Here is a 15,721-nt window from a genome sequence, read left to right on the forward strand (position 1 = left end):
GAATATCCATATGATGGAATATTATTCAATAATAAAAAGAGATAAAGTACTGAGACTTGCTACAACATGATAAACCTCAAAAGTATACAACTAACTGCCAGCCCACATACTACTGTATGATTCCATTTATAGGGATACCTTGGAGTTACTGGGGATTTTGTTCCAGACTACTGCAGTAAAATAAATACCACAAAAAACTTAGTCACAAGAATTTTTGGTTTCCCAGTACATATAAAAATTATATTTACACTATAATGTAGTCTTTAAGTGTGCCACAGTATTATGCCTAGAAAAAGAATGTACATACCTTACTTTAAAAATACTTTATGCTAAAAAAATGCTAACCATCATCTTCATCTTCTGTGAGTTTTGATCTTTTTTCAATAGTACCATCAAAGATTACGGATCACCATAACAAATACAATGATGAAAGAGTTTAAAATATTGTGAGAATCACCAAAATGTGACACAGAGACAGAAACCGAGCAAAGGCTGTTGAAAATAAGGCACCAACTGACTTGCTCAATGCAGAGTTGCCACAAATCTTCAGTTTGTAAAAACCGCAGTATCTGTGAAGCATAATAAAGTGAAGTGTAATAAAACAAGGTATGCCTATATATGAAATGTGTGGGAAAGGCAAATTTATAATATATTTACAGCAAGTAGATTAGTGTTTGCTTGGGGGCATATGATGGGGTATGACTGTGAATGGACATGAGATTTCTCTTTAGAGTGATAGAAATGTTTTTCTAAAATTAATTATTGTGATGATTGTTCAACTCTAAATTTTCTAAAATTCACTGAACTGTACACTTAAATTAATTTTATAGTATAAAATTATACATCAGTAACCTATTAAAAACTGCTGATACACATCTGTTAAAAACTGTATACACACACGGGGGCACGTGCACAAGGAAAGTCAAGAACCTATAAAAAAAAGTTTATATTTGATAATGTGGAAGTTTAGGTATTCTTCATGAATGACAATCATTTTTATTTAATATTAAATTTTTTATATAAGCCCCAACTGCTGCTGCTGCTAAGTCACTTCAGTCGTGTCCGACTCTGTGCAACCCCATAGACGGCAGCCCACCAGGCTCCCCCGTCCCTGGGACTCTCCAGGCAAGGATACTGGAGTGGGTTGCCATTTCCTTCTCCAATGCGTGAAAGTGAAAAGTGAAAGTGAAGTTGCTCAGTTGTGTCTGACCCTCAGCGACCCCATGGACTGCAGTCTTCCAGGCTCCTCCGTCCGTGAGATTTTCCAGGCAAGAGTACTGGAGTAGGGTGCCATTGCCTTCTCCAATATAAGCCCCAAAGTACTACATTAAAAAAACAAAATATTCAAATAAAATGTTCTCTCAAGCTCATTCACAAAAATATTAGTATAAATAAAAGTTTCTTTTTTTTTCCTTAGTTGAAATATAGTTGATTTACATATTGCATTAGTTTCAGGTGTACAGCAAAATAATTTAGTTGTAAATATATATATTTTTTCAGATTACTTTTTATTATAAGATACTGAATATAGTTTCCTGTGATATACAGTAAATCTTTGTTGCTTATCCATTTTATGTATAGCAGCTCGTATCTGTTAATCCCATACTAATTCATCCCTCCTCCCCCCATTCCCTTTGGTAACTGAAAGTTTGTTTTCTACGTCTGTGAAATTTTATCAAATTTTTATATAATTATTAAATTTTTTATATAAGCCCCAACTGCTGCTGCTGCTAAGTCACTTCAGTCGTGTCCTGTTTTGAATACAGATTCATTTGTCCCAGAGTTTCTGATTCAGGATTAACTATCATCCTACCTTGTCACTTAGAGGTGGTCGATTCATAGGACTAATTCCTTTTCGAATTCCAGTTGCTTTCCTAGCTGCAAGGCCAGTGATAACTCCATAAGGACGTCTCTTCCCAGGCATCACTCTTCCTCTACGGCTCAGACTATTCTTACCAAAACCTGTAGGAGAAGAGGAAAAAACAATCTCAGAATCAATTGAATGGCACACAGGTCACAGGATACTGTATTTCTTAAGCAGGGTGGAGAACATGAAAGTTTTTCATTTATTACTATATAATACTTCTTTTATTATATTTTATCAGCTGCACTGAAAAGGGTTCTGCTGCTGGTAATGGACTGCAAAGGACTAGAGGATTCTCACATTTCCTCCTAGCTATCTTCTCTTCAGAATTACTCTCAACAAAGAGAACAGTCTCAACATTCCCTGGGCAGCTGCTATCCACATATGCTTATTGAGTACTTGAAATATGACTAATTTGAACTGAGATGTAACAAAAGAAAATATATTTCATTAATAATTTCATATTAATCATACATTATTAAAGTATCTCAGAGGTACTGGGTTAAATAAAATACATTATTAACAGGTGCCTCACACTTTACTTGTTTGGTGGCACTGATTTAGAGTGGAATCACTATCTCCTGTTTACTTACTATGCTGCAATCTGGGTTCTTTGTTTTCAGTCTTACTCTATTCCAACTGCTTTTGCTAAACTCTTCAATAAACTCCAATGAGTATTTTAATCTCTGCAGCACATGACATTACTGACTTCACTCTTCCATTATATAGCTTATCTATTTAAACACTCATTTTCTAATTATGGAATAGTAAACATGTTCAACTGCAGAAATCTTAAAAATATATAAAGTATAAATAACAATATAAAAGTCACCACCATTATTAGGTCACCACTTAGAGATAACAACTATGAACATTTTACATTTTTCTAGTATTTTACTTATACACATATATTTCAAGTTAACACTTTTAGATTCAACTGTTTTTAAGCAACACAAAAGACAATTTTGTAGTATCATGGGCCCAGAAAGCAGGCCAAGTCAATCTTCCAGCAAGCATATTTCACACCCAAAATACTACATTGTAGTCTATGTTAACACTGTATTGTGAATATTGTGAATTACACTAGGTAACAACTGTGATATTGGCCATCCTTAATTCTAATATCTTTAATATTTACACTAAACCATTTCAGTTACTTCTAGAATTACTCTACCATAAATAACATTACAATAACACTATAGATAACACATTTTTATACACATCCATGATCATTTCTTCAATATATAAATTTCCAAAGGTCAAAATGCTGTATCGAAGAGTAAAGCAAATTCTTAAGGATTTTGATTATTTTGGTGAAAAATCTCCTCCAGAATGACTGTATTTATGTATATTTCCAGGAACATAAGGGTGCCCATTTTTCCACATCATTGACTACTTTGACTATTATTCTTTTTAATCTTTATCACTTTATGTTTGAAATAAAAAAAAAATCTCATCACATTTGGTAGTTTACTAGCAATAATGAACACTTTCCATGTTTTTTTTTTTTTTGTAAAATCTTTCATTCCCAAACTGCCATGTTCATAATCAGTCTTTCAGGATCAAGGTCTAATTTTCTTTGATGCTCCGATATAAGAATTACTTTAAATTTATAACTAATTTTTCAAGGATTGATATCTTTACAATATTCAGGAATGTGCTGTCTTTCCACCCATTCTTCTTTGGTCACTAAATTGGCATAGTAAAGTTTCAAGCTTTTTCCCCTATAGGTCCTGTACAGTTCTAATTAAATTTATTACAGGTATTTCATATGTTATTAATCTCAAAAAAGATCTCTATTAATAATTTTCATATTGTCATTCCTGGGATTACAGAAAGCTACTGAGGTTTCAATGAATAGCTTCTAATGAGCTATCTCACTGAATTCACTTATTAGTTCTAATAGTTTTTCAAATTATTTTCTTGGGATTTCTGAGTGACAATCATATTACTCACAAATAATACTATCTTCTTCCTTCCAATAATTACACCTCGAATTCTTTTACTTCTTAATGCAATGGCCAGAAATTCCAGAGGACTATGCTAAGTAACAATTGTGATATTGGCTATTCTTAATTCTAATTTGTGGGGGAATGTCTTTAGAATGGAATCCTGCGTAATAATATACACCTTCAATGTGGTAACAGGTCTAACAACTTGCTTCACAGTCAAACTAAACTTAAAATAGTTTACTGTAGGATTTCTCAGGACTAATGTGTGTGATGAATCTCTTAAGTCATAATCATGTATACATGTCATTCTCAAATATCTAATTCCATAATGCTTTGTTGGGGTATACCAATTTTGAGACCAGAATTCAACAAGGCAGTTAGGAAAACCTGTTATGATGGTTGAACCATTTATGAATTTATTGCCTTTACTGCCCTACTTCTGTTACTGGAACATGTCTCTTACCAGTTGGCTTAATATTAGGCTTTGTCAGCAGAGGGCGCTGCAGGGACTCTAGAAGCTTTTCTTTCAAGTTCTAGTGTGCAACTTAAGGTTTGTTTCTGTGGCACAGGACAGTCAGTGGCAATCATTATCCCTTCCCCTCAAGCTAAGACTAGGTGAGTTAAGAGAGGCGCCTAAGGCACAAAATTTGAGAATGAATGACACCTTAAATTTTAGGCCCAAGGTATCTATCTAGATCTAGACCTAGGTATCACTCTAATTCTGACCCTGCTCATCCTCCAGTAAATTACAGCCTCCTCATCCCTACAGATCACTTCCCCGTGGATTCTATCTGCATGGCAACTCCGTATGGTAGGGAATTCATGTAGATTTGTTCCTTTTTTGGGTGCTCTGCCTTAGGACTAAAAGTAACGATCTTATTACTTTTATAATCATCAAAAAAGCAATAGAGATACAACTTTTTAAAATATTAAGATCAAATTGTTGCTACTCTATGTGTGATTTCCTTCTAGAATTGTAACCAAATGAAAATCAAGCATGTTGGGGAAGTCTCTAGTTCAAACTAAATCTGTAACAACTTGCTATTTTTATTTGTATTAAATAATGAAGGATCTATTACTGTGCTAGGCACTGTTCTGAGCACTTTAAATGAGAACTTGATGAAGCTGATGCTAACATCTCAATTTTGCAAGTAAAATGAGGCAAAGAATAGTGACTACCCAGAGGTCATAGTTTTAAAATGGCAGAGCCAGGATCTAAGTGCAAGTTTCTGTGGCTCGAAAAATTGAACACTTTTCCAAACAATTAAAGAATAACAAAAGGCAGAATATAATCTGGTACATTTCCAAAGAGAAAAAAAACAGCTATGACAGAAAAGGCAGGCAGGAAGTGAAGAGGAACTAAAAAGCCTCTTGATAAAAGTGAAAGAGGAGAGTGAAAAAGTTGCCTTAAAGCTCAACATTCAGAAAATGAAGATCATGGCATCTGGTCCCATCACTTCATGGGAAATAGATGGGGCAACAGTGGAAACAGTGTCAGACTTTATTTTTGGGGGCTCCAAAATCACTGCAGATGGTGACTGCAGCCAACCTAGTAGCATATTGAAAAGCAGAGACATTACTTTGCCAACCAAGGTCCATCTAGTCAAGGCTATGGTTTTTCCTGTGGTCATGTATGGATGTGAGAGTTGGACTGTGAAGAAAGCTGAGCGCCGAAGAATTGATGCTTTTGAATTGTGGTGTTGTAGAAGACTCTTGAGAGTCCCTTGGACTGCAAGGAGATCCAACCAGTCCATTCTGAAGATCAGCCCTGGGTGTTCTTTGGAGGGAATGATGTTAAAGCTGAAACTCCAGTACCTTGGCCACCTCATGCGAAGAGTTGACTCATTGGAAAAGACTCTGATGCTGGAAGGGATTGGGGGCAGGAGGAGAAGGGGACAACAGAGGATGAGATGGCTGGATGGCATCACTGACTCAATGGACGTGAGTCTGAGTGAACTCCGGGAGTTGGTGATGGACAGGGAGGCCTGGCGTGCTGCGATTCATGGAGTCACAAAGAGTCGGACACGACCGAGCAACTGAACTGAACTGAACAGAGCTAGCTACAAAACACAAACGATGTGAATAAGGAATAAGGCAAACAGTGACAAGTACAATACAAAGACATAGGCAAGCACAGTGTACTAAGAATCTAGAGAAAAGGATAAGAAGTGAATGAGGTGGTAGGCACAAATAAGAGGGCTCTAAGTGGGGATAAAGACTATACTTGAACAGGAATTGAGGGGGAAATGGAATTGATGATTATATATCAGTCTTGAAGCAGTATCTTATACTGAATGGAAGACAGAAGACAGTGAAACCATTCTGGATGCTACTGCACTAAAACATAACATAATAAGGGACTGGGAGAGGAACAGGGAAATCTGAATGTATTCCAAAAGAATGAGTGAATTAGCAGAACAAAGAGGAAGTTTAAAGAGAGCAGGAATCCATTATTATACCAAAGTTTGAGGCTTAGATGAGAAATACTCATGAAAAAAATCTCATTAACAAGAATAAAAAGAGGTGGAGAAGGAAGGATTGGGAATTTGGGATTAGCAGATACAAACTAGTACATACAGGATGGATAAACAACAAGGTACACTACTATACAGCACAGGGAACTATATTCAATATCCTGGGATAAACCATAATAGAAAAGAATATGAAAAATAATATATATAAATATATATATATTACTGAGTCACTTTCCTGTACAGAAGAAATTAATACAATACTGTAAAACAACTATACTTCAATAAAATTTAAAAAAACACACAAATAAAAGGAAATTCTATTCCTAGGTGCTTTTATTATAGTCACTGTTCCCATTTTCATCACCCTTTCTTTCTACAATCTGTTATTTATCAACAGCTTCTCCATTACCTTCTAACAAGCCTAGATCATCCCTTTCTTCTTCCTTTTCTACCTTTGAACAAACTTCACTAGCTCTATCTCAGTTTTAGCAACAGTTCTATTTTTCACCCTTTCATTGTCATGTTTCGTGCAATAGTCTTTTCTCAGTTTTCATTCATTTAGCCCCTTTAGAAAGTTCTCTTGTCTTTCCAGAGTACCTTCATTCTCATTACTTCAACTACTACCTCTGTGAAGATCCTTCCACATTTTAAGCTTCACCGGAGCAGCAGTTGAACACTAGTCATGTGTTAGAGGGACATACGGAACTTCAAAAATACCCAGATCCTACTTCTGCAGATTCTGGTTGAGTAGCAATGGAGTGCAGCCAGACTATCAGCCTAATTTATAAACCTCCACAGGTTCAACTAATGTTGAGAACTAAAACTAAACATAGGAATTTTCATCTTTCTTTTGTATCTACAGCCCAATTCCTTCATGAATTTCTTTCACAGACACATCCTGTTGCTTAATTTCTGCAGTCAGATCACTTACATGAAGATTTGAGGGATTTTCTAGAAAATATCGTATCACAAAGTGTATGCAATCGTATTACTGGCTCCTTTTCAAATCAGCACACAAACTTTTCCCTGCCTCTTCTACATCTAAAAGAGACAGCATTCTCAACCTTTTTGGTCTCAGGACCTCTTCATACTCTTAAAAAATTACTGAGGACCCCAAAGGGCTTTTCTTTTCATGAGTTTATGTTTACTGATATTTAGCATACTATAAGGGTGGTATGCTGTTGGCTCAGTGGTAAAGAATCTGCCTGCCAATGCAGGAGATGAGGGCTCAATCCGTGGGTCTGGAAGATAGCCTGGAAAAGGAAATTGCAAACGGCTCTAGTATTCTCGCCTGGGAACTCCCATAGACAGAGGAGCTTGGTGGGATACAGTCCATGGAGTTGCAAAACTCTTAGGGACTAAAAATAACAACAAGCCATACTACAAATGAAAACATTTAATAAACGATGCAATTTTAAAGTTCACTAAATGTAGGGCAAAAAACATTTTTTAATGAAAAACAACTATTATTTTCCTAAACAAAAATATTTAATAAGAAGAGAAGCACTGATTTGCATTTTTGCAAATCTTTTTACTGTGTGGCTTAATAGGAAATTTTCTGTTTCTGCATCCAATCTGTTTGATCACATGCTGTGTAGATTTTGGAAAAGTCCACTGTACATTCATGAGAGAATAAGACTGAAAACAATTACTGTGTTACTATTATTATAGAAATAACTTTGACTGTTTACACCCCTTGAGTCCTGGGGATTCCCTAGGATCTCTGGACAACACTTTGATAATCGCTGTTGTATAGTATTCCATCCTTGAAGAACATTTAGGTTGTTTGTACAAATATGCATTGAGTGACTAAATTACATTTCAGGAATAGAATTGTGAAAACTTTATTCTCTTATGTGTTCAGTCATCAAAAATAAATGATTATTTGGTAAGGGCTCTCTGCTTATTCTGTTACCTCAACCTAACATTCTCACTGCCATTACAATGTGGAAATCTGAACTTATCCAAACCAATCAGAGCTTAAGAAAATCCCATATCTCTCTGAACATTCAGTGACAGGAGCAGCTGTTCTATTTTAGGCCCTGTCACATGGAAGTGGAGAACATACAAGCACAAATTCAATCTTAAAAGATCCTAAGGCACTTGCAGATCTTTAGCTCAACGCTGAGATCATAATCTCTGTAAAAGGAAAGCTTTTCTGATCCTTCATGAAGGAGATCCTATTTCACCTTATTGATTAAATTACCACCGATTATCTTAGCACAAAATGCCTATCTAAAATCCTATAATACTATCAGAATTTCTCTTATGATATTTCTCAACTCAAGTGTTTTTCACCTTATCTGTCACCAGAAGTTCCTTGAAGTAAAAGACTGTGTCTTTACAAACCCAAACAAGCTGGTCAGTTCAGAGTATTTATCAGGTATTTAACAAATGATTAACATAAACAAATGTATTTCTGGCTTCTATGAACTCTAAAATTATTTTAATATAAATCATACTTAAATATGTATGTTGAGTAACATTTATAAAGAAACCTCGAAATATAAATCACTGGAATTAAATATTAATTTTCTATAGCTAAATACCTGTCACAAGATTTATTCTCTTGAGTCCAGCTATCCAAGAAAATTATTAGGGAAGAATAAATTTTTCTGTACCGTCTAATTTTAGTTACAGGTATATGTTGAGGATATGTTGGCATATCAGTTGTTAAACGTAGGATTAATTATGTTCAATCTATTGGAGATTACTTGTTATTTTTTTTTTAACATATAGGACAAAAATCAACTTAGGAATTAGTTTATCAAACTTTTTTCACATGTGTAAAAAAGATCTTGAGTTTTAAAAATCTGAACAAATGTTTATTCTAAAATCCTGATGTAATTGCTAACAAAGTTAATGAGTCACATATAATTAATAGTATTCCCTTACTGCCTTAAGTCCATTTTGGAACAAGATGTTATAAATAAATAAGCTTCTAGATTACTAAAAATAACTGTATATGTAGAGTTCCAAAATAATAGACCACATCTAAAGCATTCAATTCTGTTTTACCTTTGGAGAATTTAACAAATCTTAAAGATCCTGCATAAGATAAGTAACCTAGAAATAATTTTCTGTGCAAAACAGCAGTCTCCATGTATTTAAAAGGTTTTCATATAAGAAAGGTAATTTGTTTCCTATAACTATAGAATTAACAGGAAGGCATGATTTAATTCAAATTAAGAGAATTTTCTAGTAAACAGTGTGTCTCCAATAATGGAATAAGTTATCTTGTGAGGTGGTATGTTCTCCCACTGAATGTATTTAAGCTAGAGTTAAACAGTCATCCATCAGACAGACTAACATCTAACCGTAAAGGAGACTGAGACTTTATGGTATGTAAGATCCTTTACAAATCTTTATCCCTAAAAATAACAAAGACTTTATATACTGAGGTTACTTTAAAATGACTTAATGTTTTTAGGACACACGGTTAATCACCTATTTAAGGAAACCTGAATTGCTACCAGATTATAAGAGTAAACAAAACCCTGAGAGAAGGAAAAATATAAATCACTGATATATTCCCTCCATGTTTTAAATACGTATCAAAGATAGTATACTATGAACCCATAAATAATTGGCATTTTATTAAAGCTTACTTGCAAAACTTACCAGAATTTTGTTGAATACCCCATCTTACTCTCATCCTGAATTGCCTGGCACCACTTTGCTGAAGTCTTCTATTTAATCTCGGGAAATTCTGCTTCTTTCCTTCCTTTCGATTCAATTTGATGATATCATCTGTGATAGACAAAATGTGATGATTATCTTCATTTTAACTTAATGACTCAATTACTCAGTCTCATTTTCTAGTTGACAGATTTCCTATGTCCCTAACTTCTTTTCTACTTTGGAAGCATTTCCTTAAAAGGATAATAATGCTAAGAATATAAAAGCTCAAATCAGCCAATATATTTGGAGCAGTGAAGAAAAGTTTCATAGGAAAAGCTGAAGTCAAAAGACCAAAACAGAGCTAGTAATTAATGAAAATTTCTATTATTCATAGTATTTCTTTTCCTAATATATGTAAATAAGCAAAACCTGTTTACAAAAATTATCTGTATTTATCTTCTATAAACACAGAAGTCTCCAGTTTTAAAGATGACCACCTTTCAATAAAACCATTGGCAATCAAATAATAAATCATTCATAAACTAAATTTCTAAGTTCATCTCAAGTTAGCAAATCTTTACTGAGTATAAATTATGGTACAATGAACATATGTGGCAGGCTGTGCCACAACAGAAACAAAACTAAAACATGACTACTCTCAATAAATTTAAAATTAGTGAAGGAAACCAACATGTAAATAATGAACACAAAAGACCCATAAGTAAACAAGTACCATAATAAAGGTACAGTACAAAAAGAAAACACTACTGGTTCTCTGCTTGTTTAGCACAGCAATTCAGGGTTACCTTATTTTTCTTTCTACATAGTTCTCTCTTTTTTTTTTTTTTTGGTCATGCCAAGGGGCACATGGGATTGTGGGATTTAATTCCTGGACCAGGGATGGAAACCATGCCCCAAGTGTAAGCTTGGAGTCCTAACCACTGAACCTCTAGGGAATTCCCTCTGCACTGTTCTAAGTCTCATTATCTCCAAAAACACTTTCAAACTGTCCCAAGGTAATTCACAAACAAGACACTGCTCTAATATCACAAAAGAACAATGTGAAGATCAGGAAACTAAATGTACTCCAGATCCTATTTACACATGTTAAAAGGAGATTATTAGCAGACAAAAAATACGCATTTAAAAATATTCAAACAGTTTCTCTGAAGTTCCTACTCCAATTCTGAATTGAAACTACAGCAAATAAATCAAATAAACTGAACACTGTCAACACTTCTAAATAAAATTAATGACACTAACAAACCTCAGTTATTTTTTTCCAAATTGCTCTAAATACAAATAATTTAACAACTGTATCAATATAATCATAGTCTTTTCTAAAGTCAAAGAAAGATATATAGGGATCTTTTCTCATATAGCATTACTCTATCTCACCCATCTTTCACATTTAAGACTTTAAATTACATTCAAACAGTCATATAAAATAATTCAAATCTCTTCAAGAAGAGATAAATCTTTCAGGTACAAAAAAATTCATCAAAGTTAAAGGCACTCAAAAACAGTTTTTATAAAATACAAAGATTTCACAAATCTCAGAGGCATGAACATGTTAAATTCTCAGTAAGCAGAAAGAAAATATAGTTAGAAAGCCACTACTTTCGAAGCACTACGTTCCTTTAACAAGGTGCTATTTATTCTTCACCAAAGTCTGAAATCACAGTCATGAGAGTATTCCCCCTCCAAAATTAACTTGGTCTGGGAACCATAAAACAAGAAACGGTAGAGTATAAATATGCCTAACTAGGTTGATTTTAAAATAGGGCATTATAGAGTATAAACTAAAAATTAAAAGTAGCAAAGCATATCAAATATAAAATTGTTTTATATTTAAGCATTTTATTATCTAAATCCTCAAGTTAAATGGAGCTACAATGACACAGAAGAGTCTTCCAATCTAAAGAAGAAAATGGCTTTCTCCTAATCAAGGAGAGATAGTAACTGAGTACTAATAAGATGGTTCTTAAAGCATGTATTCATTCAATCTTCACAATCATTCCATGAAGTAACTATTTTAATCCCCATTTTCAAATTAAGAAACTGAGTCACAATGAGGTCAGCTATTGATAACCTTGGTAGATAATTCTATATGAACAGTCACATAAACCTGACAGACCCACAGTTAGAAATAAAACAAAAAATTAAATTCTAAAACCTATGAAAGCCTGATAAAATGGGATATTCATTTTATCAGGGATAAAGTGGGATATTCACAAAACATAATAATTACTTAAAATACGTCTCTTCATCACATCTACATGAAACTCACTTAAAAAAAAAGGCACCTGACAGAATGCTGTATGCTCTTAAGGGAAAAGAGAGACCAAGTTTTAGTTTAGCTACCCATTGCACTTCATCTCTACCTTCAAAGAGAATTATCCCTCAGTTTTCTTCACTTGAACACCCCAAGTACCAAAAGAAAATGCATACAAAAAAAATTAGAAACTTAAGAAATGTATTGGTTATGAAAACACACGTTTAACACTTTCTACATCTACAGCATGGTGCTCTGAAATACTGATTCCATCATTAACTTGCTGTACAACTTGGGCAAGTTACTTATTTCTCTATGCCTCAGGTTTTGTAAAACAGAAATAACAATGGCTTATACAGTGTGTGTGTTTGTAAATATGGTGCTTACGGTGTACCAGGTACTGTTCTGAGCAGTTTATCCATGCCTATTGACTGTTTTAACACTTACAGCAACCCTCTGAGGGGGGCCTCAGCTTTTCACAGATGAGGCACTAAGAAGCAATTTGCCCAAGATCAAATGGTTAATAAGCAGCAGAGACAGGATTTGAACTGAGACAGTTTGGGATTCCAGATTCCATGCTCTTTATCAAGCAGTTATATACCTTATAGGGTTATCACTGGGATAATTTAACACATATAAAAACGCTTAGTCCTGTGCCTGGCAGGCAGTAAGCACTCAATAAATATTTACTATACTTTTCCTTGGCCTTAGTTCAAAAGATGCCTCATGTCTTTAGAGGTCACTGCTGACTAGCAATAAGGCAAGACTAAGATTTTCTGATGATCTGCTTAATTTATGTCTTGGGTTCTAACTTATGGCAACAACAGAAAGCAAGAGTTCTTGACTTAATGACTAAAAATCTTGCAAAAAAAAAAGAAACACAACAAAAATGAAAAATATCGTCCTTGGAAAAGTTACATTTCTGTATGCCCTGTGCTGTGCTTATTAAGTTGCTCAGTAGTGTCCAACTCTTTGCGACCCCATGGACAGTATCCCGCCAAGCTCCTCTGTCCATGAGGATTTTCCAGGCAAGAATACTGGAGTGGGTTGCCATGCCCTCCTCCAGGGGAATCTTCCCAACCCAGGGATCAAACCCAGGAAGCCCAATGATACTGAAGTGGGTAGACTATCCCTTCTCCAGGGGATCTTCCCGACCCAGGAATGGAACCGGGGTCTCCTGCATTGCAGGTGGATTCTTTACCAGCTGAGGTACCAGGGAAGCCCCTCTGTATGTCCCAGAACTTTTTAAATATCGGAAAAAATTGTAGGCCTCAGGCAGAGCTAACCATATCTAATGTCATAACCTAAATCCCGATTAAAAACAGCATTACTTTTAAACCAACCAAGCCAAACAGACTAGTGCCTCCGTGGTGATAGGTCTGAATTTTTAACTTAATCGCCCATCTTCCTGCTTTTTACCTAGTTGTCACCAAACCACTCCAACTCTTCTAGGTCCTATGCTTTACTTGTCTTCCCATCAATCCACATAAACCATCCTTCGCTTTTCGCTCCGTTTTGTTCTAATTTGCTAACTTGAAGGACTCTGGATGAGGAGAAAGTGCTTTTCTGGGCACCGCCTAATACATCACCATTCCATGAAGTCCTTTCTAAGTATCTTTTCTGTCAAGCGCCCCGCGGTGGCCTTGCCGTCTGCTGCCCGTCAGAAATGGCCAACTCTAGGGGCTTCTTGACGCTTCTCTGAGACGCCAGGCACAGGCCCAAGCGCGCAAAACGTCCAACTAGCCCTTCTCTGGAACCACGGATTTAACCGAACCAGCCCGGCTCTCGAAGAGCTTTCCTTAGAAAGGTTGGCTCCGTCCGATCCGTGCCCTAGCTCCCTCGATAACGCCCACACCGAACACGCCTGCGGTGAAACGCGCGGAGTTTTCCTCACAAAGAGCCGGGGTCACCCGCGAGTGGTGGCGCCCTTCTGAGAGGAAAGAGGGTCCGCACTCCTAGATCCCCCCAAAGTCCCGACCCAAAGCGCCCTCCGCCCCCTCAGACACAGTCCGGCCGAGGGGATCCCCGAGGCCCCCCGACTTGACCCCGACACCTGCGCGCTCTCCCTCGCCCCCAGGTCCCCACCGGCCCTCGCTTGGTTCCGCCCACCCGCAAGAAAACTCCAGCGACAACTGCACCCAACCGCCCCTTCCCCCACAAACCACGGTATTTGGTTCCACCCACACCTCCTCCCACTCCAACTCGGTCCGACCCGGCTCCTCACCCAAAGACATATCAATTTTGTCCAGGTTTTCATTGCTGCGGGCTTTCGGCGGCGCAGGCGGCGGGGTTGCGGTGGCTCCCATTAACCGGGTACTAAACCGGTTCATGGCTGGAGACGTCGAGCTGGAACAGTCAGACGAGAAGGCCAGAGGCTGAGGCCTGCCACCTCCCACTCACGCACGCAGACTATCCGCACCGCGAGAGCGCGCACGCGTGCTGACGGAGTCCGCGCCCCTCAGAGCGCGTCTGACGGCGGGGGAGGTGGGGACCATAGAGACGAGCGGCCTGCGAGAGTGGCCCCACCCCCTTTCAGGGACTGAGTCCTAGCGCCCCTTGCTGGACAGGAGAAAACATTGCACCCGCCGCTCTGGCTGCTAGTGAGAGCCGCCGTTTTAGCAGTTCGCCTTTCTGCCGGAATTATGCTGGACCGTGAACACCTCAGAATCACATGCCTTAAATGAGATCATGTTCCTCCGTGCCCTTCGAGTCCCCTCTGCTACAGAAAGGCCCCGTAAGGTTTGGTATACACGAACCTTTCACAGCCCACTGCAATGCAGCCTCAGAGGCAGGGCCGACCCTGCGAGCGTGGATTGCAGAACTGCGCCTCAGCTCCCCTCTCCCTGGTCAGCTCCTCCACCTGCAGCATGCGGAATCGCCACGTCTGGACGCAAAGCAAAGCCCGCACTGATAATCCTTGCGTCACCGTACTAATAAAAGTAAATGCTAACGTTCCCCATCTCTGTACCACTTCTCAGCCGGCACACTCAAAACATTTTGCACGGTACTAGCTACCTTAAAACCTCACCTTCCCTTGGAAGAGGGGTAAGTACCTCTGCTTATTTGGCTGCATTTTTCTCTAATTCACTTGCGTTGGAAATTGATAGGGGGATTCGATTTCTTTCTAATCATCCCTATGGGAAAACTTCTTAATATTTGATGAACTTCTGCATAAGAACTTGTCTTTCCTTTTTACAAAACGTGATATTCCCTCTCTTCTTACCTCCTTCTCCTCCTCCAAAGTAACTGAGCTTGTGTGGAAGCATTTGTTATATCATCCTCATAGCAGCTTAAACTATGTAACACATTTGCATGTAAGAAAAAAATCAGGGACAGGTATTCTGTTCATTTAGAAATCTCTGCCACCTTCCCCCTCTGCACTTCCTAAAATTTCTCTTTGCATAGAAACCAATGAGCGATCTAAAGTGTCTCAAACCCACAATAGCCTGTACTTATTTTTTTCCCAAGACAAAAAATAAAACCATAAGAGTAGAGTGAGTCAGGTGGAAGGCACACCTATGAAGGGATACAAGAA

The 15,721-nt window shown here is 37.3% G+C and overlaps 1 protein-coding gene across 1 annotated transcript in view; it reads right to left on the bottom strand.

Moving 5' to 3' along the window:
- The window catches only part of FYTTD1 (forty-two-three domain containing 1), a 31,445-nt gene extending 16,880 nt beyond the window's left edge, over positions 1–14,565 (bottom strand). The window contains exons 1-3 of the mRNA XM_068971730.1: positions 14,411–14,565; positions 9,912–10,040; positions 1,814–1,962 (exon numbers count right to left, since the gene is read on the bottom strand). Coding sequence (XP_068827831.1) covers positions 1,814–1,962; positions 9,912–10,040; positions 14,411–14,516 — 384 coding nt within the window. The 5' untranslated portion in view covers positions 14,517–14,565. The remainder of the gene's footprint in view (positions 1–1,813; positions 1,963–9,911; positions 10,041–14,410) is intronic.
- Positions 14,566–15,721: the final 1,156 nt, after the last annotated feature.

The sequence above is a fragment of the Capricornis sumatraensis genome, chromosome 1 (assembly GCF_032405125.1).
Source record: "Capricornis sumatraensis isolate serow.1 chromosome 1, serow.2, whole genome shotgun sequence".
Taxonomy (NCBI): domain Eukaryota; kingdom Metazoa; phylum Chordata; class Mammalia; order Artiodactyla; family Bovidae; genus Capricornis; species Capricornis sumatraensis.